Source organism: Podarcis muralis, chromosome 2 (genome assembly GCF_964188315.1).
Source record: "Podarcis muralis chromosome 2, rPodMur119.hap1.1, whole genome shotgun sequence".
Taxonomy (NCBI): Eukaryota; Metazoa; Chordata; class Lepidosauria; order Squamata; family Lacertidae; genus Podarcis; species Podarcis muralis.
The window spans coordinates 36,791,690-36,816,296 of NC_135656.1; the positions used below are offsets into that span (position 1 = coordinate 36,791,690).

Below are 24,607 nucleotides of genomic sequence, written 5' to 3' on the forward strand. Positions count from 1 at the left end.
CCTGCAGACACATACCATCTTTTAAGGCTTCCTGCAACAGAGGTTTCCCTTATTTCAGTCACGTAACTTGGTCCACCAGGGACGTGGGTGGCGCTGTGGGTTAAACCACAGAGCCTAGGACTTGCCGATCAGAAGGTCGGTGGTTCGAATCCCCGCAACGGGGTGAGCTACTGTTGCTCAGTCCCTGCTCCTGCCAACCTAGCAGTTCAAAAGCACATCAAAGTGCAAGTAGATAAATAGGTACCGCTCCAGCGGGAAGGTAAACGGCGTTTCCGTGCGCTGCTCTGGTTGGCCAGAAGTAGCCTAGTCGTGCTGGCCACATGACCCGGAAGCTGTACACCGGCTCCCTCGGCCAATAAAGCAAGATGAGCGCCGCAACCCCAGAGTCGGCCACGACTGGACCTAATGGTCAGGGGTCCCTTTACCTTTTTAACTTGGTCCACGGGCACCTGTTGCTGCAAAAGGGAATGTCGAAAGTTTGCCTTTGGGGTGCAATCCTGTACACATTGTATCTGGGAATATAAGCCCCCACAAGAATTTAGGGCTTACATCGGAGTGCCCTGAGCTGCACGAAGGGCAGCTGCAATTTGTTTGTTTTTAGCCATTTCTGTCTTGAGAGGTAAGCGCCTTTGATACAGCCCCGTTCAGAACGCACGACGGTAGGATTCCATTCAGACCCCGAGAGGGCGCTCTATAGCTTTAGGCGTGAACCTCGGAGCCGTGGAAGCGAGGGTCACAGAGTTGGAGTCCTAGAGCGGGAGCCCCTTTCTTCCTGCGGATCGCTTCCGCCCTCGAGCCGTGGCCTGAGTTCCGGTTCCGCGTGAGTTGTGCGCGCGCGTGCGCTTTCGGCTGCAGGAGGGTCTGGTGGAAGGTTTGCCTTTCGCGGGCGGCGGGGCTCTCGAGGTGGCGCGGGGGGGAGGGGGCGGCGTGTGCGGCCTCCCCTTTTCTCTCCACGCGCTTCTCCATAGGACGTGGACGGGGCTGCTGCTGGCAAGAGCTTAGCCTTAATAAATGGCCGGACCTGGGTTCGAATTCCGCACTCGGCCATTATGCTCACCTGGGGTGGGGTGGCCGTAGCGGGGCCGGACGCTACCTCTCTCAGCCCAACCTAACCTACCTCGCAGGGTTGTCGTGGGGAGAAGGGGGAGAGCCATGTATGCCACCTCGAATTCCTGGATGGAGAAAAGGGGTATAAATGCAGTAAATTAATATTATCGCCTTCCCCGCCCCCGCGCCAAAATAGTCTTTTCTTCATTGCATTACTCCTACAGTTAACAGTATGCGGGAGTTTACTTCCCAGGGGTGCCCATTTGGACTTTCAGCAAAACTGCCTTGCCTCTCGTAAATTGATTAGTGGCAGCATGTAGATCTTCTGCTCTTGTGGGTATGAATGTAAAAAGATTGGGCCCAATCGCCCATCTGGTCCAACTGGCAGCGGCCAGCAAGATGCCTTTGGGAAACTTGCAAACAAGACCTGAGCACAGGAGCGCTTCTATGATTTCCAGCAGCTGGGACTCAGAAGCATTACTGCCTGGGATGGTGAAGGTGAAATTTTTATTGGAACATGTATTTATGTATGGGTCTGTCTACTTTACTTGCTTTTGGGTGCAGTGATGACTTACCTGAAAGCGCGCCATTAAGGGAGCTAAAAAGGAAAGACAACATGGAGTCAGTGATGACTCTTTCTGGAGTAAAGGTTTTAAGAAGGGGACTTGAGAAAATGCAGCAGAGTAGGTGGGAAGTCCCATGGCTCCAGATAACAGGGAGATTGTAGAAATTGAGTACTTGGAAAGTAAAGGGAGTTGGGTGGTATGGCTGGGAATTGGGTCGTACCACTTGCTCCACCTTTCTGTCTTTGGTCTTCTGGCGGAAGCCAAATTTTAGGGGAAGTAAGAGGTTTTGAACTTGGTAGAAGATACTTAAGAGGATAAAAATCCAGTTGAGAAAGCAAGACAGTGGGAATTATGTATGCAAGTAATTCTTAAATCATAATATTCAATATTTGACATTCATTGAAGAAATAATAACCTATTATGGGAAGGACCAAGATACTTTTAATGGATCCAGATTACATAAAGTGGTTCCCTCTCAGACGAATCCTGTCACACAGGTGGACCCAAACAGGCTTCCTGAACCTCGGCCCTTCAGATGTTTTGAGACTACAATTACCATCATCTTTGACCACTGGTCCTGCTAGCTGGGGTCATGGGAGTTGTAGGCCAAAAACATTTGGAGGGCCAAGATTGAGGAAGCCTGTTTTAGAATATTGAGTGAGTGGGCCCTTCACCCTTGGTAATGGAAAGGAAACAATCTGTATACTGTACTTTTTATTATTGGTGCTTTAATTCCTAAAAGGTAAATATTTTTGTCAATGTTCATGCTTTGCTCATACTGCAACTTTCTTTATATGTAGTAGTGGAACCATCCCCAAGATAAAAGCTATTTGCATTTGGACAAGTTGACTACCATTTTGGAAGTACTGCGTTTTCCACCCCCTTGAGGTAAGACATTTGTTGTGGTAAGAAGGAGGTTTGTTTAAAAAAACACACCAAAATGAGTATTTGCTGCTTGGTATAAAGCCCATGGGCTGGGAAATGGTTGCTGCGTAGCTGGGCCTGCCGTGGTCCTGCCTTGTACCAGCTAGCCTGACCTTGCCCTAGATGAAAACCTGGCAGCCTCCTTTTTGGGGTCTGCCCTGTGCAGTAACAGGTGTGAGCATTCTAGCAGCAGCTTGATGGTCATGTATGATACTGCATACAGATCTGTTGCGACATGCAGAGAAAACCCAGACTGCATTCTGTTCTGTCAAGTGTCTAATTAAGGGTGGAGGCAAAACTGAGTAACTGCTGGATTTTATATTCCCAAAAATTGAGGGAGGGAGGAGACAGGCATCCATTATGTGTTCATTCATCTCGGCAGCCTTTGGTTCAACCTGAAACTTGCATAGTGCCTGACATAACATCATTTGAATGTCTGCTACCTCTTCCCATATTCCATCTAAAGATTGTAATGTAGATTCCATGGCTTCACGATCAGAAAACTTTTTCTTACTTTCCCTTTCCCCCCTACCCACTTTATTTATCATGTAGCCCAGGGATAGACAACATGGTGTTCTCCAGATGCTGTTCTGATCTTCAGCTCACATCATTCCTGGCCTTTGGCCATGCTGGTTGGCACTGATGGGAGTTGGGAGTCCAACAATATCTGCAGGGCACCAGCTTGGTTATCTATGATCTGCAGACCAGGGGTCGGCAACCTAAGGCCAATGGGCCGGAAGCAGACCACGGAGGCCATTTAACAAGCACATGAGCCGAGCTGCCTGCTCGGTGAGTCCCCATGCGCTGCACTAAACCAGCGCAGCGCAGGGACTCTCTTCCGCGGCTCCAGAAATCGCTTCTGCGCATACCCAGATGCTGGAAATTGCTTCTGCGCAGGCGCGATTTCCAGTGTCTGGGCATGCGCAGAAGCGATTTCTGGTGTCACACTGTGCCGGCCCGGTCCATGGAGGATCTCCATGGGAGTGATCCTGCCCATGCCCAGTAAGCCTTGCTGACCTCTGCTCTAGACTGATGAAGAATTCTGGCAAACTTGAAAGTTGGCATGCAATTTGTGACATTCTGATGGCTGAAAAAATATATGAAACCTGATTCAGATTTTTGAATTTGTCTAATAGAGTTATTCATGTAATTGACTTTTCAAGCCCTGCTGCCCAGGTCTAGTTCGAGCGGAAGGTTGAGAAAGAAATGCAATTAATAAATTAAATTAAAGGGCATAGACATATTGCTTGTGGTATCTAACCTAGTCTCTAACTTCCACATTCTACTTGCTCCTGGGTGTGTGGCATTGATTTGTCACACTGTTTAAATTCTGTAGCTGTTTAAATTGTTATAGGGCCACCATTGCTAGATATGGTGTGTCTGAAAGATGCAAGCAACCATCCTGTGATATGAAGTCTGTTTGTTTCCTGACAATTCTTGATACCAGGATGGGCCCTTTTAAATTCCAATGATCGTCATGCTAAATAGCGAAGCAGAGTTCTAATATGCCTGTAGCTGATCTATTAAACATTTCATTTAAAAGTTTAGAAACATCTTCTTGTACAATGAACTTTGATCATATTAAAAATGACACCATGACAGTGACTATCAAATATATCTTGTAGGTACTGATGGACCAAAAACAGTACAGAAAAAGGATTCTCATAGGTAAGTATGACTTATTTGAGATCTACCTTAGAGGCATGCAAGGGGACCTGTTGCGTATTAGGCCATATGCTAGACCTACAAATTGTATATTTCTATTGTACAGTAGGCCTTGGAGAGGGAAAAAGATTCACTAGGGACACCAGATCTCATTTGTGCATTGTCACATGCCTTATTGGTCCCTCTGTGTGTTCTTGTTTTTATTAATTAGCAAGCCATTGTGCCTCTCATCAGTGGAAGCTCAGTGCTTGAAATATGCCTGCTTTAATAATTTGTCCTAATATTCCATACTTAGCAGAAGCCACTGTCCCTGTCATTTTAAAACATGACTTGGAATGTCTTCTTACTTACATTTCAAAATAAACTTGGTGTAACTTAAAGAGTAAATCAGCCAGCAGCAAATACATTTTGAGTATACAGAATAGGTGTTGGGATTATTGCCTCATTTAAGGTTGCTGATTAATTCTCACAATGGGGAATTGCTGTAGCTGCTTGGTGGGCAGCAGTTCACCAGGTAAGGCTTCTGGAGGCCTGAAAACAGAGATAGGGAAAGCTTCAGTACCTGACTATCTGGGGTGCTCATTGGACTGGGACCAACTGATAGAGAAATAAAAACCTGTCAATACAAGTATTCCAAGCCTGAACATGAGAACTGCAACTATTGGCATGCTTTTCTAGTTGCTTTCTGCCCTCAAGGGGAGAAGATTGTGTTCTTTTGTGTTGCCTTCATCTCCTGTAGGCATGGAGCAGCTTGAGCTCTGCACTCTGTTATTCCACAGGTAGCGTATTAGTTTTGGTTACCTTTGTTCACAGAGTGCTAAACTATCAGGCCACCTTGGCACAGGGAGCCCTTGTGTGCAGTTTTGGAACTCCTCTGTAAAGGTGGCCGACATCATTCCCTCAAATTTGCAACACTTAGGATCTGTCCCAAGAGTGTCTTTGAACTTTAAAAGCTGTACTCAGGCATCTCTTTCTCTGTACTTAAGCCTCGTACCAGGCTGGGGAGCTTTAGGTTCAGGGTGGTATTCAGCTACATTTTACTCAGAGTAGACTAACCTGGTCGTGTTCATTTCAACGAGTAAAACTTAGTTGAACACAACTTTTAAATCCTCACCAAACCATGAAGCTCACTGAGTGATCTTGGGCTATTTGCTATCTCCCCTTATTTCACTACATACATGTGATGAATCATTGTTTTGGGCTTGTAAATTTCCAGCTATTAGGCAAGCATGGATCTGGGACATATTCAGAAATGCAGGGGATTGTGAGTAACTCCTACTGTTATTCACAAAGAAAACACTGGCAAATAAAGAGAATCTCCGGTTTTAATTCGGAAATAAGTGGCTCTTTTCTATTGGAGATTATGGGGAAACACTAGCTTCTGATTTTATGTCTGAAGCTTCTGACTTGACTTTTCCTTGCCATAATGACCATTATAACGTTTACATTTCAGGTAAGTGCTGTTGGAAGAGTGCTCAGGTTCCACAGAGGAAAGAGTTGTCAAAATTCCGTTTTGTTCTCGTGTGTCATTCTGGTTTGTGTAAAGTCGCTTCATTAAAATAAGATGTTCTATCCTAACTGTGGCTTGAGTGTTAATGTCCTGCAGAAGGCACACTTCTGAAAATATTTATTTTTGTCTACATGTTGCTAAAGAGAAATGCTCCTATCTTCATTATCCCTGCCTATATCCACTTTGTGATGTGGCATCTATCTGCATTCTCAAATTATTCTAGCTGTTGCATCCCTTTCTACCACTAGAGGGCGAAGAATTATACAAAATGAAGGCTTATGTCTCCCTGGTGTCTTTTCTGGTGCAAACAAAAGGCTGCAATTACATTCCAGGAATTGTTGTCATAATAGATTACACATGGGTGCAAGTTGTTCTATGGTGGTTGGTTTTTATTATTATTATTAGAGTACTGAGCTTTTAGCAACCTACTTTAGAAAGCCTGGAAGAGCATATCTTTAGAAGCTTCCAACAATGCACTCTGCACAAATTCTCTGCATTGTGCATATATGAGCACATACATTGCTCTTTAATTCAAACTTCTGCTTGAGATCTAAAGTTATGAGAGCGGGAATGGGGGAGAAGGAGACAGAGGGGCAAGGTGTGCATAAGGGTAATAAAATGCTGTTTTGTTATATCAACTTGTATCCACACACCCCTTTAGTTCTTGTGGTGCTGCATTATTTTAACGCTTTCTCCACAACTGAGAGATCTAGAAGCACACCTTATAAAGGCTTAGTTCCTCAGGACTTCAGACAATGAGTTTACAGTCTTCTTTTACAGAGCCATCATGCTCTGTAGCATATATGTGACGTTCATGACTATGTGGCAATGGTTTCAGAATATGAAACTATTATTATTTATTCAATTTATATACCACCCTTTATCAAAAGATCCCCGGGCAGTGTACATTAAAAACAAGAGTCTTGTGTGCATACATCGCCTAAAGAAGCACATTCTGCCAATAGTTTTCTTTTTCTTTTTTTATTAAAGATTTTGTTGATTTACAAAAGTGTGCAATGTCTCTCGTGTACCCCCCCCCCCCATGTAACATTTTTACAAATCAGTTTCATTTGTTGAGACATTAGGAAGGAAAGGGGGGAAGATGGGGGGGGTCAGGTGGCGATGTTTCTATTTTACTTACTATATGTAAGGTTTGGTGTCAGGGTTGCTTGTGCAGGTTCTTTGCTGTTCGCTTGTGTTCCTTTGGTGGTGAGAGAGATTGGGGTTGGCCTAGGGTGTGGTTATTCATTTGTGGTTAGCTGTGGTGGTCTTTGTTTTTATGTGTGAGTGGGGTGGGTGGGCGTTTTGGATCAGGTTAGCCATATTGATTTGTATGCTGTTGGTGGATTTTTGTCAATTTCTTGTTGGGCTGTGTATGTGATAAAGGGAAGCCATACCGGGGTGAAGGCGTCTTCTTCTGTTTGTCCCCGTGTCAGTTTCAGTTCATTGGTTAATTTTTCTAGTATGGCTGTTTCCCATACTATTTGGTACCATTGGTCCATGCCTACTCCTGACAGGTCTCTCCAGTGTCTGGCTATGATGCTTCTGGCTGCTGAAAGTAGGTGGGTTATGAGTTCTTTGTGGTATAAGTGAGCATTATTGTATTCTGCCAATAGTTTTATTTGCTGGGAAGAGAATGGCTCAAGTGTATCTTCTCACTTAATATACTTGCACATTGCATTATAGATATTCTATTAATAGCTCATCAGCTGTGGTCCCCACCCTAAAATTTGTAGCCACACTTAAACAAGCACAAAACTGCAAAAGCGGGGGTAATGCTACTAGAGCGTTACAAAAGCAAATTCCTTTGAATGCCCTTTGGCAGGGGAAGGGATTGTAGAGAAGCAAGGCAATAAAGGAGGGGGGCCAGGTCATGGGAAGCTGCAGAAAAAGTCATTTGGGCTTTGGCACAATTTCATGTTTTCTACAATGGAGAGGTCTATAAACATAAATACTTCTGAATAAGTTATTGTGTGCTAAGCTCAGTTAATATGTCCCTGCGCTTGGCAATCCTGTTCACAGACTTCTGCAATGGTCATCAGCTTGAGCTGTCAACATAGCCTAGTACGTTGCACTTCATACTTGTGTAACCTTTATCCTGATCTGTAAATGCCATGTTGTGTCAGCAGGAGAAAATATCTGGCGTCTCTAGAAAGAAGAGTATTGGCTAATGGTAAGCGAGTCCTTGAGCTTTCTTAATTAAGCTAAACAGCTGGAATTGGGAAGGGCTCCTGTTACATAATCTCTCCATATGTTGTAATGGTCATTCTGGCATAAACTGTTGGGAGTGGGTGTAGCTCGCCTGAGCTAATCACATTTTTTTTCCCTGTTGATAAAACAAATGTTGGGTGTGTTGAACACATTTACGCCAAGGATCCTGTTCCTTAGGGCCATGCACAAACTTTGTTTTGAGGTCTTAAGTGAGCCTTGTCTGCCTGCAGTAATTTCTAATCCAGCCAGGAAGTCGGAATTCTTGTAACTTAAAAGGTGATTCACATTTGAAGTTGGGAGTATAACTGGAGCAGCTATATGGCTTCTGCCTAACCAAAGACTACGTGGACATGGGGAAGAACCTTTTTAGCCTTGCCTAAGTGATTCCTGTGTGCACATCTAACTGAGTAGTGAGGAGAAGCAGCAGGTGCCATACAAAAGAACGGTGGCTCCTATAACACTGCAAGAAAGTGGACCTTTGGTTGGCAAAAGGCAGGTCCCATTATCCCAGTCTATTGGTCATGCTAGAAGGGGCTGATAGGAGCTTCCACCCAACAGTGTCTAGATGGCACCTTGTTGGCTGCAGTTGACCTACTTACAGTGTTCTCATTAGGTTTTTGTAGCTGTGCTATGTTAGTAAGCCAAGTGGTGACTGCTGAGTAAGAGAAGGGAAATTAGGGTCTTTTCACTCATTCAGAGAAGGGGAAACGAGACAATGGACCTTATATTTATTTTGACACCCCCGCCCCTGGCTGCCTTTCCAGGGCAGAAAAGCCTCCTCAAGGTTGTTTACAGAAATAGGACAAAACAACTTTTAAATGTGTGGTTTTAAAAACTAAAATGGCAGCATGAAATGGTTCAAAGCCAAACCAGCCAACCACAAGAAAGAAAGATGAAATACAGTGGTACCTCAGGTTACACACGCTTCAGGTTACAGACTCCACTAACCCAGAAATATTACCTCCGGTTAAGAACTTTGCTTCAGGATGAGAACAGAAATCGTGCTCCGGTGGTGTGGCGGCAGCAGGAGGCCCCATTAGCTAAAGTGGTGCTTCAGGTTCAGAACAGTTTCAGGTTAAGAACGGACCTCCGGAACGAATTAAGTACATAACCAGAGGTACCAGTGTAGTATCAGCAGCAGCTGAAAAATCCAAGCTGATGTCAATTCATTAAAAGCACATTGGAAGGTCCTGGTTTAAAATGGCTAAATAGGTGGACAAAACAGATGCCCTGTGTGAGTGAGTTCAACGACAGGGCCACCACTGAACCAGCCTTGCAATCTGATTGACCTTAGCAATGGATCTGGGAGCAGGGCCCCGGTAGCTGCTCTTGGGAGCCAGCCAGGCTCATCTGAGTACACACAGTGCCAAAGGATGGTTGTTGTTCTGCTTTAAAGAAAGGCAAGCTGTCTTTTGTTGTGTAAGATTTTGTTCCAGTGCAACAGACTGCCGGGGGGCCACATCTGACAATACCTATTATTTAACCGTTTTTATGACCTGTTGCTGTAAAGTTAAATAGCAGCTTTAAGCAAAGAATGCATCCATTATATAGCCTCTAGCTGAAAACGTCTGGGCTCAGTTCATGTGAACAGGTAATTTCAATGCTCAACCTTCTTGTTTTTTAAAAGTAGATTGACTGCATCACTCTGCCAAAATGTGTTGCAAAAGGAAAGGGTGAGGTGAGTTAAAGGTTATATGTGGCTTGGAGAGCTGTAACTTTCCTTTTTGATGGAACGACAATGCTTAAAGGCCAGCCATTTTGCTTTACAAGTGTAAGAGCAACCCAGCTGAGGTGATTACATCAAACCAGCACTGGTGGGCCCCGCTTCTGGCAGCACTCTTTACGGTAGTAAATAACTCTGGTAAGGTACCATATAGCTGGAAACATGCTATAGTAGTCCCAATCTTTAAGAGAGGCCACCCAAATGTACCTTCCAATTATAGGCCTATTAGCCTGCTCTCAATAATTGGGAAACTATATGCCCATTTCCTCAGTAGCAAATTGACAACTTTTCTAAATGAACATAATATACTATCTGAAGCCCAGGCAGCTTTCCGTGAGAATCATTCAACAACAGACCACTGTCTAATGCTGTCCTTCCTAGCTGAGAAGTATACCAGACACCTACAGGGTAAACTCTTCGTGGCCTTTATGGACCTGAAATCAGCATTTGACTCCATCCCCAGATCCCAGCTATGGTCCAAATTGAGTCTGATCTTGCAGGACAAACGACTTCTCTTTCTTATAAAAGCCCTGTACAATGGAACCAAACTGCAGGTCCGATGCGGTCGACAGGGACAGCTATCGAACAGCATCGAGATGACTAGGGGGGTGAGACAGGGTTGTATTTTGGCCCCCACATTGTTCTGCCTATTCCTAAATGACCTAGAAGAGAACTTAATGGACCCAGATGGACACATTCCAAAAATAGGAATGAGAAGGACCCCTTTGTTGTTGTATGCTGATGACGCAGCCATCATCTCGCGTTCCAGGCCGGGCTTAAATTATCTGTTGAGGAAATTTTCTGATTACTGTTCTGGAAATGGTTTATCCATTAATTATGAAAAATCTAAAATCTTAGTCTTCGAAAGAAGATTCTCCCAGTCTAAATGGGTGCTGGATGGCCATAACCTCGAACAGGTAAAATACTTCAGCTACCTAGGGCTCACATTCCATCATACAAGATCTTGGAAGCACCATTGGCAAACCTCCCTTCAAAAGGCGGAGATTACAAAGCTAGCCATACATAAATTCTTCTTCACAAAGGGCGGCAAATATGTTCCAGCAGCCTTAAGGGTTTTCAACGCAAAGCCCGTTTCCCAACTCCTGTATGCAGCAAATGTCTGGCATAATGGGGACCTGCCAAAGCTAGATGGCTTTCAGGCAAAATTTATACGATCTCTGCTGCAGGTACCTAACTGCGTCCCCAACTCCGTACTTCTGTTGGAAGCTGGTGAATGCCCAATTTCAGCTAGAGCATGGTGGGCTGCCCTAAGACATTGGCTCAGGATTTCAGTGTTTAATCTAGGGAAGGGTCTGTACCAACATATCACCAATGAGGAATTTGTCAGCAAATGGCAGAAAACCATGGCTAAAAAAGCCACCTCTATTGGTCTGTCTCCCCCCCAACTGTATTACCTGGGCTATGAAGGCGCCCAAAAGGCTTTAAAGCAAAGATTATGGGACAATGCACACAGTGACTTGCGATCTCGGTCACACGCAGTCTGTAGTCCACTGGCAGCAGGAGTTCAATATGGGTATGTCTTTGAGTTAACACCTTACATCAAAAACCTGACAGTACCTAACTATCGAAGCCTTTTCACCAAGGCCAGACTGAATGTCTTCCCCTCTGCAGTGCTGGATGGTAGGTTGAGAGGAGTTCCCTACCAGGACAGACTTTGCTCGTGTGCTCAAGACATTGAGTCCATAAATCATATTTTGTTACATTGTGCGAAGTATGAGCAGGCCAGGGCTGAACTGATACTACCCTTGCTGGTGCCTTTCCCGGGAAAGTCAGAGGCTCACTATGTCAGGTTCCTACTGGAAGACCGGACAAAAGCTAGAACTTTGGCAGTGGCAAAGTTTTTATCGGTGGTTGAAAGAACAAATGAGCCCTATATTCCAAACAAAGTGCTTGATTAACCTGGGGGTAGGCTGTATGAATTCTGTATTGATTTGTAATGTTTTGTTGGTCTCTGGACCGTAATAAAGATTGTTTGTTTGTAAGAGCAACCTGACTGTTGGGCTCCTTTTACTTTAGCATTCTTTCTCTCTTAAATGGCTAGTTTGTCATATGTAGGCATCACTACCAAGAACCCTAAGAGGCCTCAGTTTCTCATCTAGCCTTCCCCAAACTGCAGTCCTTCAGATGATGCTAGACTACAACTCCCATCATTGCCGACCATTGGCCGTGCTGGCTCAGACTGATGGGAGTTGGAGACCAACAACATCAGGATGGTGCCATGTTGAAGAAGATTAGTTCAGTTGATTCATTCTGCACCTCTAGTGCTCAACCTTGTAATTCATAAGACCAATCTGGTCTATGACAATGTTGCGGCAAACATCTCACCGAGCCCCATGTCCTCCTTTGGTCTGGTAAGGATGTGAGGCAATGCAGGGGAATGCAATATGTGCAGTGATAATGTCATCTACCTATGCGGAGGTATTAATCTGAATAGAGATACAGTGGTATTCATAGGAAAATCTGGGCCTCTATTGCAGCCACAACATAGCAGCAGCCTGTTTCTTCTGCTTCCCTGCCCCAAACATGTGCATCCATGGGTAGGGAGCCTTTTTTGGACATCAAGGTCACCTTTTAGAGAGCCTCAGGTCATTGACATGTGGAGCAACAGGTTTCACAGTACAACAATCTTCCCTGTTATCTCGTAGGTGTTCTATAGCAGCTTACATTCCATCCGTGGAAAAGCCAAAGGTTTCTATTTGCAGGTGCAAATCCCCATTTCTCCATCCATCCAGACATGCAGGAGGCATTATCACCCTTCAGTGACACACTCCAGGCTGCCACAAAGCAGGGTTGGCAAGGTCAAAGCCTAGGGAGAGTCTCAGGGGCCGGACAGAAGCCTAGAGGGACACATTGGGGTCCCAGGACTGAGTGAACCCCCCAACGTACATTCACACCCATTCATCTCAGCTCATGCTCTTTCGCACTTAGGTTTTTGTGTGGATGAAGGGTAGGGGTAGGCTTACAAGCAACTTAAAATTTCCATTGTCAGTGTAGTACAGAATTATTCCCATATAGTGGCTGAGCCTGAGTACCTTAACAAACCTGTAATCCATTGAACCAAGTCCATACTGCAGATTGGTTTGGGCACTACAACAGTCCTGTGTTTGCATTTGGAATGGAAGCTGGTTTGCAGGAAAAGCATCAAATGAGTTTCAAGAAACTACAGGATGCAGATAGACTCTGGCAAACATGATGTGCGCTCAGCATCAAACACCAGTAGCGTGGTACATGCCCATAGTGTGTTAAATTGTTTTTCTGTAATTTTATTATTGTGAGTCCCCCTAAGCTCCCTGTGGGGAGGAAATTTGAAATGATCATTTAGCATATATTCTGGAAAGCTAGGTGGAAGGCGTTTGGACACTTCATAAGGTATTGTTAACAATTTTTGCAGGATAGTCCCAGGTTTTCATCTATGCTTGGATACAATTTGATGCTGTTTTGAAACAAGATGGTGGGCTCAAGCTTTAAAGACAGCACTGATTTTAACCACTGATTTCAAAAGTGTACTGATTTTTCATTATTTGTTTGCTTCTTAGAATTCCTGAGGTGTGAGGCTGCTGGCAATAAACAAAATAACAAGGGAGCATGCCCCACCAAGCAAAATTTTGAGATAAAAAACAATTACATAGGATAGACAACAGGAAACTTACAAGGCTAACAAATTTATTTTTGCATAAGCTGTGAGCTACATACTGTGGGTGTTCTCTCAGCTTCATTCTGTATTCAGAAAGCAGGGCTTTTAGAAATGCTCCCAAACAGAAGCTGTAGACCAGCACAGATTGGCTATGTAAAGTAACTACTAAATCATGACTACAACCTGTGTTTTATTTTCCTTTCTCTTGGTAAAATTATTATTATAAATTGCAAAACAGCTGTCAAAAGTTGAAACCACCATATGAAATTAATACATATAAATGTTACTTTAAAAAAACCCCACACCTTTTAAAACCTCCTGTAAAAACAGCCAGGAATCATAGTGTATACAGTATACACAAACAATCCAATATCTTCCTTATTAAACAAGAGGAATCTATTGTACAAAGGTTCATTCTTTACCGGATGAAATTCTGTGGAAACTGTGTGCAAACAATTCTGTGGAGCATGTGATGTGACTTCTGATTAGACTGTTTCTGGCGTTACTAATGTAGTTCCGAGAACTGGGCACAGCTTCACTGTGGTAGTTACTGCCACCATAATATTTACCCAAAGTGCTGTGGATGCATATGTCTTGATTGTCTCCTTTTTTCCCCATCTCAACCAATCAGTGGTGCTCAGTAAACTTGCCACCCCCTTTAACAGTAAACAGCCCCACTCTTAGTGATGTCTTAAAAAATGATAATAATACAGCTCTGGACAGTGTTGATACTTTGCTAAGGCAAAGCACATTTGTTCAAGTTTCCAGTGTAAAGGTGGGCTGTTGTTTTTCCTGAAGGGGTAAGAATGATTTTTAATGGTCACTTACTCTACATGGGCCTCTAGAGGAATGATCTTATCTGCTTGGAGTCATGCCATGTGTCGACTGAACGTCAAAGAGGAAATGTCCATTCTGTTTGAGGAACACACTAATTATTTTCCGTTTTTAAAAACACAACAACAACCTCTCGTTAGCGGTTCCTGCTTCTACTTGCACTTTGGTTCTAGCATTGTGGGCTGTAACCACGCTTACCTGAAATAAGTTCACTTAAAATTAAGTAGACTAAATAAACATATCTAGGATTGGGTTATAAGAGCCATTGCACTTCAATAACCATGTTGGGATGTAGTGTGAGGGCAGAGCTGAAATTTGGTTTAGTGCGTCTCTTTTTCCTAAGCCCTTATCTCATCTCACAACATGGAATGGCGATGGGAAGCCACAGGCCTGGGGGGCCAAATGTGACCTCCAGTCCTCTCAGTGCGGCCCTCAGGACTTTCCCCACATGACACTTTCCCTCCCTTTGCACTGTTGTGGAATCACTTGGAGATGATTGTATTTCAGCTGTATATTAACATGGTTGGCAGAAATAAATCTGTTGCCATGCCTGAATTTTACAGCTCACCCTGCCCGTCACTAGCATACAGCCACTAAGAGGTTGCCCCCCGGCTGGAAAAAGTTGCCCATCCCTAAAGTGTGCAGCCTGGCACATAAGGGCTGCGCTTAACCCTTTCCCCCTCATGTTGTTTCAGCTGAAAATTCTCCTCTTGCTCCCAGTTCTGTTAGCCAATCACGATAAAGCGTGCCTTTTCCTTTTGAGTCCCAATCCATGTAGCCACCCAGAGGAAGATCACAAGGGGAGCAAAGGCGGATACTGCTGTCACCATTCACTTGTTTAGCAGGGACAACCTTAACCACTGAGTGTTACTCTTCAGCAGCTTGCAAACTCCTCTCTTCCTCCAGCATGTATGAAGAAGCCTGCTGGGTCAGGGCAGTAGCCCATTTAGTCCAGCATCCATTTCTCACAGTGGCCAACCGGATGCTCATGGGAAACTCTCAAGAGAGCACAAGAGCTCTTGACTCCCAGTCACTGTTATTCAGAGGCCTACTGCCTCCAGCAGTGAAGGAGCAACATAGCCATCATAACTGGTAGCCATTGATAGCCTTATCCTCCAGGAATTTGCCAAAAACTCTTTTTAAAGCCATCCAGGTTGGTGGCCATCACTACAACTTGTGGAAATGAATCCCACAGTTTTAAGTGTGTGCTGTGCTCAGAAGTACTTTTTCCCACCCTGGACCTTCCAGCATTCAGCTTCACTGAACGTCCATGTGTTCTAGTGCTGCTGTATCCACGTTCTCCACACCATGCCTACTTTTATTTACCTCTATTTATACACCTTCCAAATCATTCCCTAGTGAGCAACAACAGCAAAACACCAAAAAAACAAACAAAAACCCAACAACCCTGCAGCTTGCAGTCGGGGAAACGGCAGGAACACTTAAGAATTTCCTCTGAGATCAATTCTTGGTCCTTTTCCACTTGGTAAACACACAAGGCTTTTAATTCCAGGGTTTGCTGACTGTTTTGGATTTAGTGGTCCCCCAGGAGGCTTCTCATCCATAAACCATCTTGTAGTTAATTGCCTGACGTCAGGTGCTTCAGTGCACTCTATGTTTAGCAAGAGCAGCGGTTTGTCCTTTCTACAAACTGCCAAGAAGGTCAGCATCTTGTTTTGGGAGTGTTCAGGAATGATCCCAAGTCTCACAGTCGGGTACGCTTTATAGATATTAAGAGAGAGAGAATTTTTCTTGAGTGCAGGAGCATCATGGCACTTAGGTTCCCATATAGTTATCGTCAGGGCTTTTGTTTGTTTTTAGCAGGAACTCAGTTCCAGCACCACTCAAGTGGTGCCATTACTGTTATAACAGAACAATAGAGGCGTTCATGGTGAGGGCACCTCTTTTTCTAGAAAAATAGTACTGGTTATCATCTAGGTTACTTGTGCAAACTCACGTAGGAGTTTTTGCATAGGAGGGAGCTAAAAAAAAAAGTCAAAGGTAAATGACCCCTGACAGTTAAGTCCAGCCGCAGATGACTCTGGGGTTGCACTGCTCATCTTGCTTTACAGGCCGAGGGAGCCGCAGAGCAGACAGTTTTTCTAAAGTGTTGGTGGATTTTCATGGGGACTTTATTTCCTAAAAATTGCAAACTGATCTGGAAATGTGAAGAACTGGATTTAAGACTGGAAAAACAATAAATGGGGGGGGGGCCCTCAAATTTGCTCATCCCTTCTGCAGCTCAGTGGTGGTATGGCATCTGCTCTGCATGCAGAAGGTCCCAGGTTCATTCCCATCTCCACTAGGACTGACAATGCCTGAAACTCTGGTCATTGTAAACCAGGGGTGGGAAACCTTTTTCAGCTTGAAGACCACATTGCTGTGTAGACCAGTGTTTCCCAACCGGTGTTCCACGGCACACTAGTGTGCCGCGAGACGTTGCCTGGTGTGCCGTGGGAGGGAGGCGGGCGAGCCGGGTGGCGAGAGGCGGGGCGGCGGCGGCGAGCACACGCGGGGCGGCGAGCGAGCTCCCTCCCACATCCCATCGCCGCTCGCTTCAGCCAGCCTACTGGGCTGTCGCAGGCGGAAGGCCTGCGCATGCGCGAGGTTTTCGCGCCTTCGGGATTCCCTTCACGCCTTCCTCCTCCCGGGTCCTTGAGAGCGCGGGAAGCGGCAGCGCGAGACCGGCGTTGAGCCTGGTAGGTATTGCGCTTGCCATCGGATGTACCGTAAACCTCGCAGTATTCTGTAGGGTGTGTGCTTTCAAGAACTGTGTTTAGGATTGGAGCCTTGTTGAGCTAACACAACCTCCTCTTTACTTAAGGGAAATGTTTAAGCTTTTCTCCCCGCCCCTGTGTTGAGTTTTAAAAATAAATAATCCTACAATTGCAATAGGGGGAGACTATGTGTATGAACCGAAAGGGGAGGAGAAGCGGGGCGCGCGCGCGGGGGGGGGGGTTCTCGAGCACAAATCAAGACAATGGATCTTCTGCGCTGGAAGAGGCGGCAGATCTCAAACAAAAGCTTGATGAACGGAACAGCCAAAACGCAAAGTTCCATTCAGGGCTCCCCTTTTGCCACGTCGTCTCACAGTTTGGAAGATAGCAGCTCTCCAAATTAATAGTCCTCTTTGAATAGGCGGGGCCTGAGCGTTCCACCAATTTAGGCCTCCTGCCGGGATGTGATATGGCTCCACCTTCCTCAAGATGGTTCTGCTTTTAAATATTTTCCACCCTGTCACCATGAGGACTAGCGACTTCTTTTCGTAAAATATAAAATCGCTGCTCCTTGCTCTCGTGAGACTGTGTGTTTTAATTCGAAAAGGGTGTTCCGTGTACATTTGTGCGAGCTGTGCTGTAAAAAAAAGGGGGTCTGTATCCGTTTGTCAGTGGCAATTGGATGGCATCTGCCTGGCTCAATGGACAATGGAAGAGTGCGCCTTCGTGGGTGAAGTCAGATCGTTGGAGAGTTACACCAGATTCAGCAGCAGTCATTCTCATTAGTAGATGGTGGCGGGGTGGGACGACTGTCTCCTTCACATTGAAGTTGTTGGCTGCCTGGCTTATTACAGTGTTTTTCAACCGCTGTTAGTGTTTTTCAACCTTTTTAGGTTTTCTGTAAACTGGGGAAGACATCCATGTTGGAAGTTCAATTCCTTGCTTAGCCATGAAGCTCAATGGAAATTGCCTTGCTCTTGCCCTCTCTAATCCAGTGTTTTTCAACCGCTGTTCCGCGGCACACTAGGCCCTCGGGGACCTCGTGGCTTCCGCTTTTGCGTGTGCTGCCGTCACTCTTCCCGCCATTCCCATGTATAATTCGTGCCCGTAATACAGGCAGTAAAAACTGTTCTGTATAACGACTACCCCGCCTCTCCCCCCCCCCCATCTAAACCCATTTTTTTTCCTTTGCAGAAATGAGCCGCTGCATTGAGCTCACACAGTATGCATGTTTTTGCCTGGCTGTGATTGGTCCGGACTCCAGCCTGGACCTATCACAGTAGGACATCATCTTCCGACTTCCTTCCCGCCCGAGCACAGAGACCAGGACTCAGCGGGAGTCGGCACTGCAGAGAGGCCGGATACTGCAGTGATGGAAAAGTTTTTGAAAAGAAAAGAACTGGACTCTGAACAAAATTTGGAGCCAGATGAGAGCCCAAGTATGAGTGGGCATGAAAAGAAAGCAAAGATGGTTAGCTCAAGCAAATTCTCTGGCACAAGGAAATATAGCGAAAGCTATATTTCATTTGGATTTACTTTCACCGGAGATGCAAACCAACCAACTCCACTGTGCGTGGTGTGTGGTGAAAAGCTAGCTAACAGTGCTATGGTCCCAAGCAAACTTAAACGCCATCTCCAAACGAAACACCCTTCGCTTCAAAACAAGAATGCGGACTATTTTGTTCGCCTGCGTGAAAACACGGAGAAACAGGCAACTTTCATGAGACAAACCTCAAAGGTAAATGAAAGAGGTCTTAAAGCTAGCTATCACGTTGCTGAACTTATAGCCAAGTCAAAAAAGTCGCACACTGTGGCAGAGACATTAATACTTCCCGCCTGCAAAGCTATTGTAGAGGAGATGCTCGGACCTGAAGCAGCTAAGGAAATAGCCAAAGTCCCTCTCTCAAACAACACAATTTCCAGACATATTAATGACATGTCTGCAGACATTGAAAGTGTGGTTTTGGAAAAGATCCATAGCAGTGAGAAATTTGCATTACAACTTGACGAGTCTACTGATATCAGTGGACATGCTCAACTCTTGGCCAATGTGCGTTTCGTTGATGGTGATGCAATTAGAGAAAACTTCTTTTTCTGCAAGGCATTGCCAGAAAAAGCAACAGGAGAAGAAATTTTTCGGGTCACATCAGAATACCTTGAACAAGGAGGACTTAAGTGGGAAAACTGCACAAGTGTCTGCACCGATGGAGCTGCAGCCATGGTCGGGCACACCAAAGGCTTTGTAAGCAGAGTGAAGGAAAGAAATCCAGATGTGATTGTTACGCATTGTTTTTTGCACCTTGAGGCCCTCGTAGCCAAGACTTTACCAGCAGACCTAGTTCATGTGTTGGATGATGTTGTGCGCATGGTAAACTTTGTAAAGTCACGACCCGTGAAAAGTCGCATATTTGCAGCTTTGTGTGAGGAGATGGGAGCGAAGCATAAAACCTTGCTGTTTCATATGGAGGTCTGGTGGTTGTTGCGTGGCAAGGTCTTGGTTCGTGTGTATGAGCTGCGGGAGGAACTTAAAGTGTTTCTGACAAATGAGAGGACAGATTACGCAAAACTGCTTGCAAGTGATGAGTGGTGTGCAAGGCTGGCATACCTGGCAGATATATTTCATCATCTGAATGAACTGAACACACGAATGCAAGGCCGAAATGAAAACCTGCTTACAAGTACAGATAAAATAAATGGATTCCGTTCAAAGGTGCAACTCTGGCATCAACACGTGGAAAGTGGCAATCTTGAAATGTTCACACTCACCAAGCAATGGCAAGGTGTTCACACTGCTGCACTGTGTGAGATAATAGGTAAACATTTAAAAACTCTCGAGGGGAAGTTGTCATTTTATTTCTCTTCAGTCTCCACTGAATGCCTTGACTGGGTTGTTGTTGTTGTTGTTTAGTCGTTTAGTCGTGTCCGACTCTTCGTGACCCCATGGACCAGAGCACGCCAGGCACCTCTGTCCTCCACTACCTCCCGCAGTTTGGTCAAACTCATGCTGGTAACCTCAAAAACACTATCCAACCATCTCGTCCTCTGTCGCCCCCTTCTCCTTGTGCCCTCCATCTTTCCCAGCATCAGGGTCTTCTCCAGGGAGTCTTCTCTTCTCATGAGGTGGCCAAAGTACTGGAGCCTCAGCTTCACGATCTGTCCTTCCAGTGAGCACTCAGGGCTGATTTCCTTAAGAATGGATGCATTTGATCTTCTTGCAGTCCATGGGACTCTCAAGAGTCTTCTCCAGCACCATAATTCAAAAGCATCAATTCTTCGGCGATCAGCCTTCTTTATGGTCCAGCTCTCACTTCCATACATCACTACTGGGAAAACCATGGCTTTAACTATACAGACCTTTGTTGGCAAGGTGATGTCTCTAATTCTCAAGATGCTGTCTAGGCCTGTCATTGCCCTTCTCCCAAGAAGCAGGCGTCTTTTAATTTCGTGGCTGCTGTCACCATCTGCGGTGATCATGGAGCCCAAGAAAGTAAAATCTCTCACTGCCTCCATTTCTTCCCCTTCTATTTGCCAGGAGGTGATGGGACCAGTGGCCATGATCTTCGTTTTTTTGATGTTGAGCTTCAGACCATATTTTGCGCTCTCCTCTTTCACCCTCATTAAAAGGTTCTTTAATTCCTCCTCACTTTCTGCCATCAAGGTTGTGTCATCTGCATATCTGAGGTTGTTGATATTTCTTCCGGCAATCTTAATTCCAGCTTGGGATTCATCCAGCCCAGCCTTTCGCATGATGTATTCTGCATACAAATTAAATAAGCAGGGAGACAAAATGCAGCCTTGTCGTACTCCTTTCCCAATTTTGAACCAATCAGTTGTTCCATATCCAGTTCTAACTGTAGCTTCTTGTCCCACATAGAGATTTCTCAGGAGACAGATGAGGTGATCAGGCACTCCCATTTCTTTAAGAACTTGCCATAGTTTGCTGTGGTCGACACAGTCAAAGGCTTTTGCATAGTCAATGAAGCAGAAGTAGATGTCTTTCTGGAACTCTCTAGCTTTCTCCATAATCCAGCGCATGTTTGCAATTTGGTCTCTGGTTCCTCTGCCTCTTCTAAATCCAGCTTGCACTTCTGGGAGTTCTCGATCCACATACTGCTTGAGCCTTCCTTGTAGAATTTTAAGCATAACCTTGCTAGCGTGTGAAATGAGTGCAATTGTGCGATAGTTGGAGCATTCTTTGGCACTGCCTTTCTTTGGGATTGGGATGTAGACTGATCTTCTCCAATCTTCTGGCCACTGCTGAGTTTTCCAAATTTGCTGGCATATTGAGTGTAGCACCTTAACAGCATCATCTTTTAAAATTTTAAATAGTTCAGCTGGAATACCATCACTTCCACTGGCCTTGTTATTTGCAGTGCTTTCTAAGGCCCATTTGACTTCACTTTCCAGGATGTCTGGCTCAAGGTCAGCAACCACACTACCTGGGGTGTACGAGACATCCATATCCTTCTGGTATAATTCCTCTGTGTATTCTTGCCACCTCTTCTTGATGTCTTCTGCTTCTGTTAGGTCCTTACCACTTTTGTCCTTTATTATGGTAATCTTTGTACGAAATGTTCCTTTCATATCTCCAATTTTCTTGAACAGATCTCTGGTTCTTCCCATTCTGTTGTTTTCCTCTATTTGTTTGCATTGCTCGTTTAAGAAGGCCTTCTTGTCTCTCCTTGCTATTCTTTGGAAATCTGCATTCAATTTCCTGTATCTTTCACTATCTCCCTCACATTTTGCTTGCCTTCTCTCCTCCGCTATTTGTAAGGCCTCGTTGGACAGCCACTTTGCTTTCTTGCATTTCCTTTTCATTGGGATGGTTTTCGTTGCTGCCTCCTGTACAATGTTACGAGCCTCCATCCATAGTTCTTCAGGCACTCTGTCCACCAAATCTAAATCCTTAAACCTGTTCCTCACTTCCACTGTGTATTCATAAGGGATTTGACTTAGATTGTATCTTACTGGCCCAGTGGTTTTTCCTACTTTCTTCAGTTTAAGCTTGAATTTTGCTATAAGAAGCTGATGATCTGAGCCACAGTCAGCTCCAGGTCTTGTTTTTGCTGACTGTATAGAGCTTCTCCATCTTTGGCTGCAGAGAATATAATCAATCTGATTTCGATGCTGCCCATCTGGTGATGTCCATGTGTAGAGTCGTCTCTTGTGTTGTTGGAAAAGAGTGTTTGTGATGACCAGCTTGTTCTCTTGGCAGAACTCTATTAGCCTTTGCCCTGCTTCGTTTTGAACTCCAAGGCCAAACTTGCCAGTTGTTCCTTTTATCTCTTGACTCCCTACTTTAGCATTCCAATCCCCTATAATGAGAAGAAAATCCTTCTTTGGTGTCACTTCTATAAGGTCTTGTAAGTCTTCATAGAATTGGTCAATTTCAGTTTCTTCGGCGCCAGTAGTTGGTGCATAAACTTGGATTACTGTGATGTTAAAAGGTCTGCCTTGGATTCGTATCGAGATCATTCTATCATTTTTGAGATTGCATCCCAGTACAGCTTTCGCCACTCTTTTGTTGACTATGAGGGCCACTCCATTTCTTTTACAGGTTTCTTGCCCACAGTAGTAGATGTGATGGTCATCTGAACTGAATTCGCCCATTCCCATCCATTTTAGTTCACTGATGCCCAGGATGTCAATATTTATTCTTGCCATCTCATTTTTGACCACCTCCAACTTACCCAGGTTCATGGTTCTTACATTCCAGGTTCCTATGCAATATTTTCCTTTACAGCAGGGACCCTTATAGCTCAGCATCAGTTGGTGGAAAGGACATGACTTTACAGGAGCAGGAGGAACTAACTGAACTGAGACAAAATCGTGGTTTCAAGCTAAGATTTGCTGATCTACCTTTGGACAGTTTTTGGTTGGAAACTGCCAAGGAGTTCCCCCTTCTAGCAAACAAAGCTATTTTGACATTGCATTGCTCCCATTTTCCACTACATATCTCTGTGAGTTGAGCTTTTCAAGCATGATTGCTATAAAAACTAAATACAGAGAGAGACTGAGAGCTGTTGACGAAGAGCTACGTGTGTGTCTTTCTTCGATTCCAGCCAGAATATCAGCTTTGTGTTCAGCCAAACAGGCCCAGGTTGCGCACTGAATAAAGTATTTTATAATTTTTCATATTTCTGTTTACTTACTATTTCATAATAAAGTAATTATAAAATACTTTCTTTGTGTTTATTTGATTCCTATTAAAGAGAGTTACTTTATATATAGTCAATATAGGCACAGAGTTAATTTTTTAAACATTTTCTAATGGTGGTGTGCCTCGAGATTTTTTTCATGAAACAAGTGTGCCTTTGCCCAAAAAAGTTTGGGAAACACTGGTGTAGACAACCTTCTGGGGATGCATGCCATTGGTGGGCGCGGCCAGAGGCAAAAGTGGGTGGAGCAATAGATGTGACTCATTTGTACAGTAGGCTATATTTCAGCCCATGCAAAAGTCACAGGTTTCTACACATGCACCTCTAAATATAGGCAAGCAATGGGCACTATCATACTTCAGTGGCATCTTCCAGCCAGGCAGAAGCAGTTAAAGGAAGGCATAGCACTGGGTGGTCAGCAACATTGCATGGGGAGGAGAAAGATAGGCTTGGAAGGCCACATTCTGCCCCAGGACTTGAAGTGCTGCACCCCTGTCATAGACCATACTATTTAGATGGACTGATAGTGTAACTTAGTAAGGCAGCTTTCTGTTTTCCTGATGTTCCAAACTGCAGTGGTAACAATGCACCAATCACCTTAACACTGAAGAATATGTCTAAACATGCAATCTTGCCTTCCTGTGTTCTTTAAAAACAGAGCAATGCTCTGTTTTGTAGGTGCTCAAATAAATTAGCCCATTGTGATGCATGGGATAGAGTCCCACCCTGGCTCCAGGCTCCTGCCAGTAGTGTGTGAAGCACAAAAACAGCACAAACAAAAGTCTTAAGTCAAGAAGTGATAAAGGAAAAACTTCACCTCTCCTTGCCCTGGAAATAGATCAGCTGGTCTAAATGCAACTTTAGCCTGTTAATATAGTTCCTCCATGAAGTTTCTGATCATGGGTGTAGCCAAGGGGAGGGGGGAAGACAGCTGCCCCCCTAAATCAATAAAAATCAATAAAAATACTTAACTGACTGAGGTTCTGCCCCCCCCTTAACATAAATCCTGGCTCTGCCCCTGTTTCTGATCTGTTGTGCGTACCACAGCTTTGCCTAAGAAATATGGAAGCTAGTTCTATTGCTTTTATTATTTTACTCTTAATGTTGTAAACTCATCTGAATAACTTGGCAAAGCAGTATAGCAACTTTATGTTTAAAACAGACAACACAAGAGGTGGTGGTGGAATCCTTTGGACGTGACATCTCTCGTTTACTGTCACAGCCAGGTTGACATAACAAGGTACTATGATGAGAAACCAGGAATTATTTTTTGTATCCCAACGTTAGAAAACAGAGAACCATAGAATTGTAGACGAAAGGGGAAACGCTAGTCCTGGAAATATTTGAATGAGTGCACTGCCTGTTTTTTAAAAAAATGTTTTTGTTTTAACAGTGACATAATTGGACGGCCATTTCTTAAATATTTAAAGAGCTGCTGGGAATAAACTGAACACAGCTGTGCAGTGACCTAAATTCCACTTGCTGTAGATTTCGTTAGAAAGTGGATTTGTTTGCTTGCCAAAAATCTGACCAAGGCCATTTGCTGCTTCAAAGAGTGCCGTTGTCAGCAGAATTTAAAAAGTGTGAAGTTAGCAAA

General features: G+C 44.5%; 2 protein-coding genes and 1 non-coding gene across 4 annotated transcripts in view; all 3 read left to right on the forward strand.

The window, feature by feature from the left end:
* Positions 1 to 846: 846 nt before the first annotated feature.
* The window catches only part of SEC14L1 (SEC14 like lipid binding 1), a 71,495-nt gene continuing 47,734 nt past the window's right edge, over positions 847 to 24,607 (forward strand). Inside the window, exons 1-3 of one of the 2 annotated variants that reach the window (XM_077924254.1) lie at positions 847 to 871; positions 2,414 to 2,501; positions 4,163 to 4,205. The gene's annotated coding sequence lies outside the window, so the exon portion shown is untranslated. Of the gene's footprint in view, positions 872 to 917; positions 1,546 to 2,413; positions 2,502 to 4,162; positions 4,206 to 24,607 lie in introns of those variants that run through there. The other variant, XM_077924253.1, reaches the window with a different exon arrangement.
* LOC114593118 (small Cajal body-specific RNA 16) lies at positions 2,583 to 2,762 on the forward strand. Its single transcript, XR_003705612.2, has one exon.
* LOC114590670 (zinc finger BED domain-containing protein 5-like) lies at positions 11,652 to 19,775 on the forward strand. Its single transcript, XM_077924255.1, has 2 exons — positions 11,652 to 16,834; positions 18,047 to 19,775. The coding sequence occupies exon 2, from the start codon at positions 18,081 to 18,083 to the stop codon at positions 19,758 to 19,760; it is 1,680 nt and encodes a 559-aa protein (XP_077780381.1). The 5' UTR covers positions 11,652 to 16,834; positions 18,047 to 18,080; the 3' UTR covers positions 19,761 to 19,775.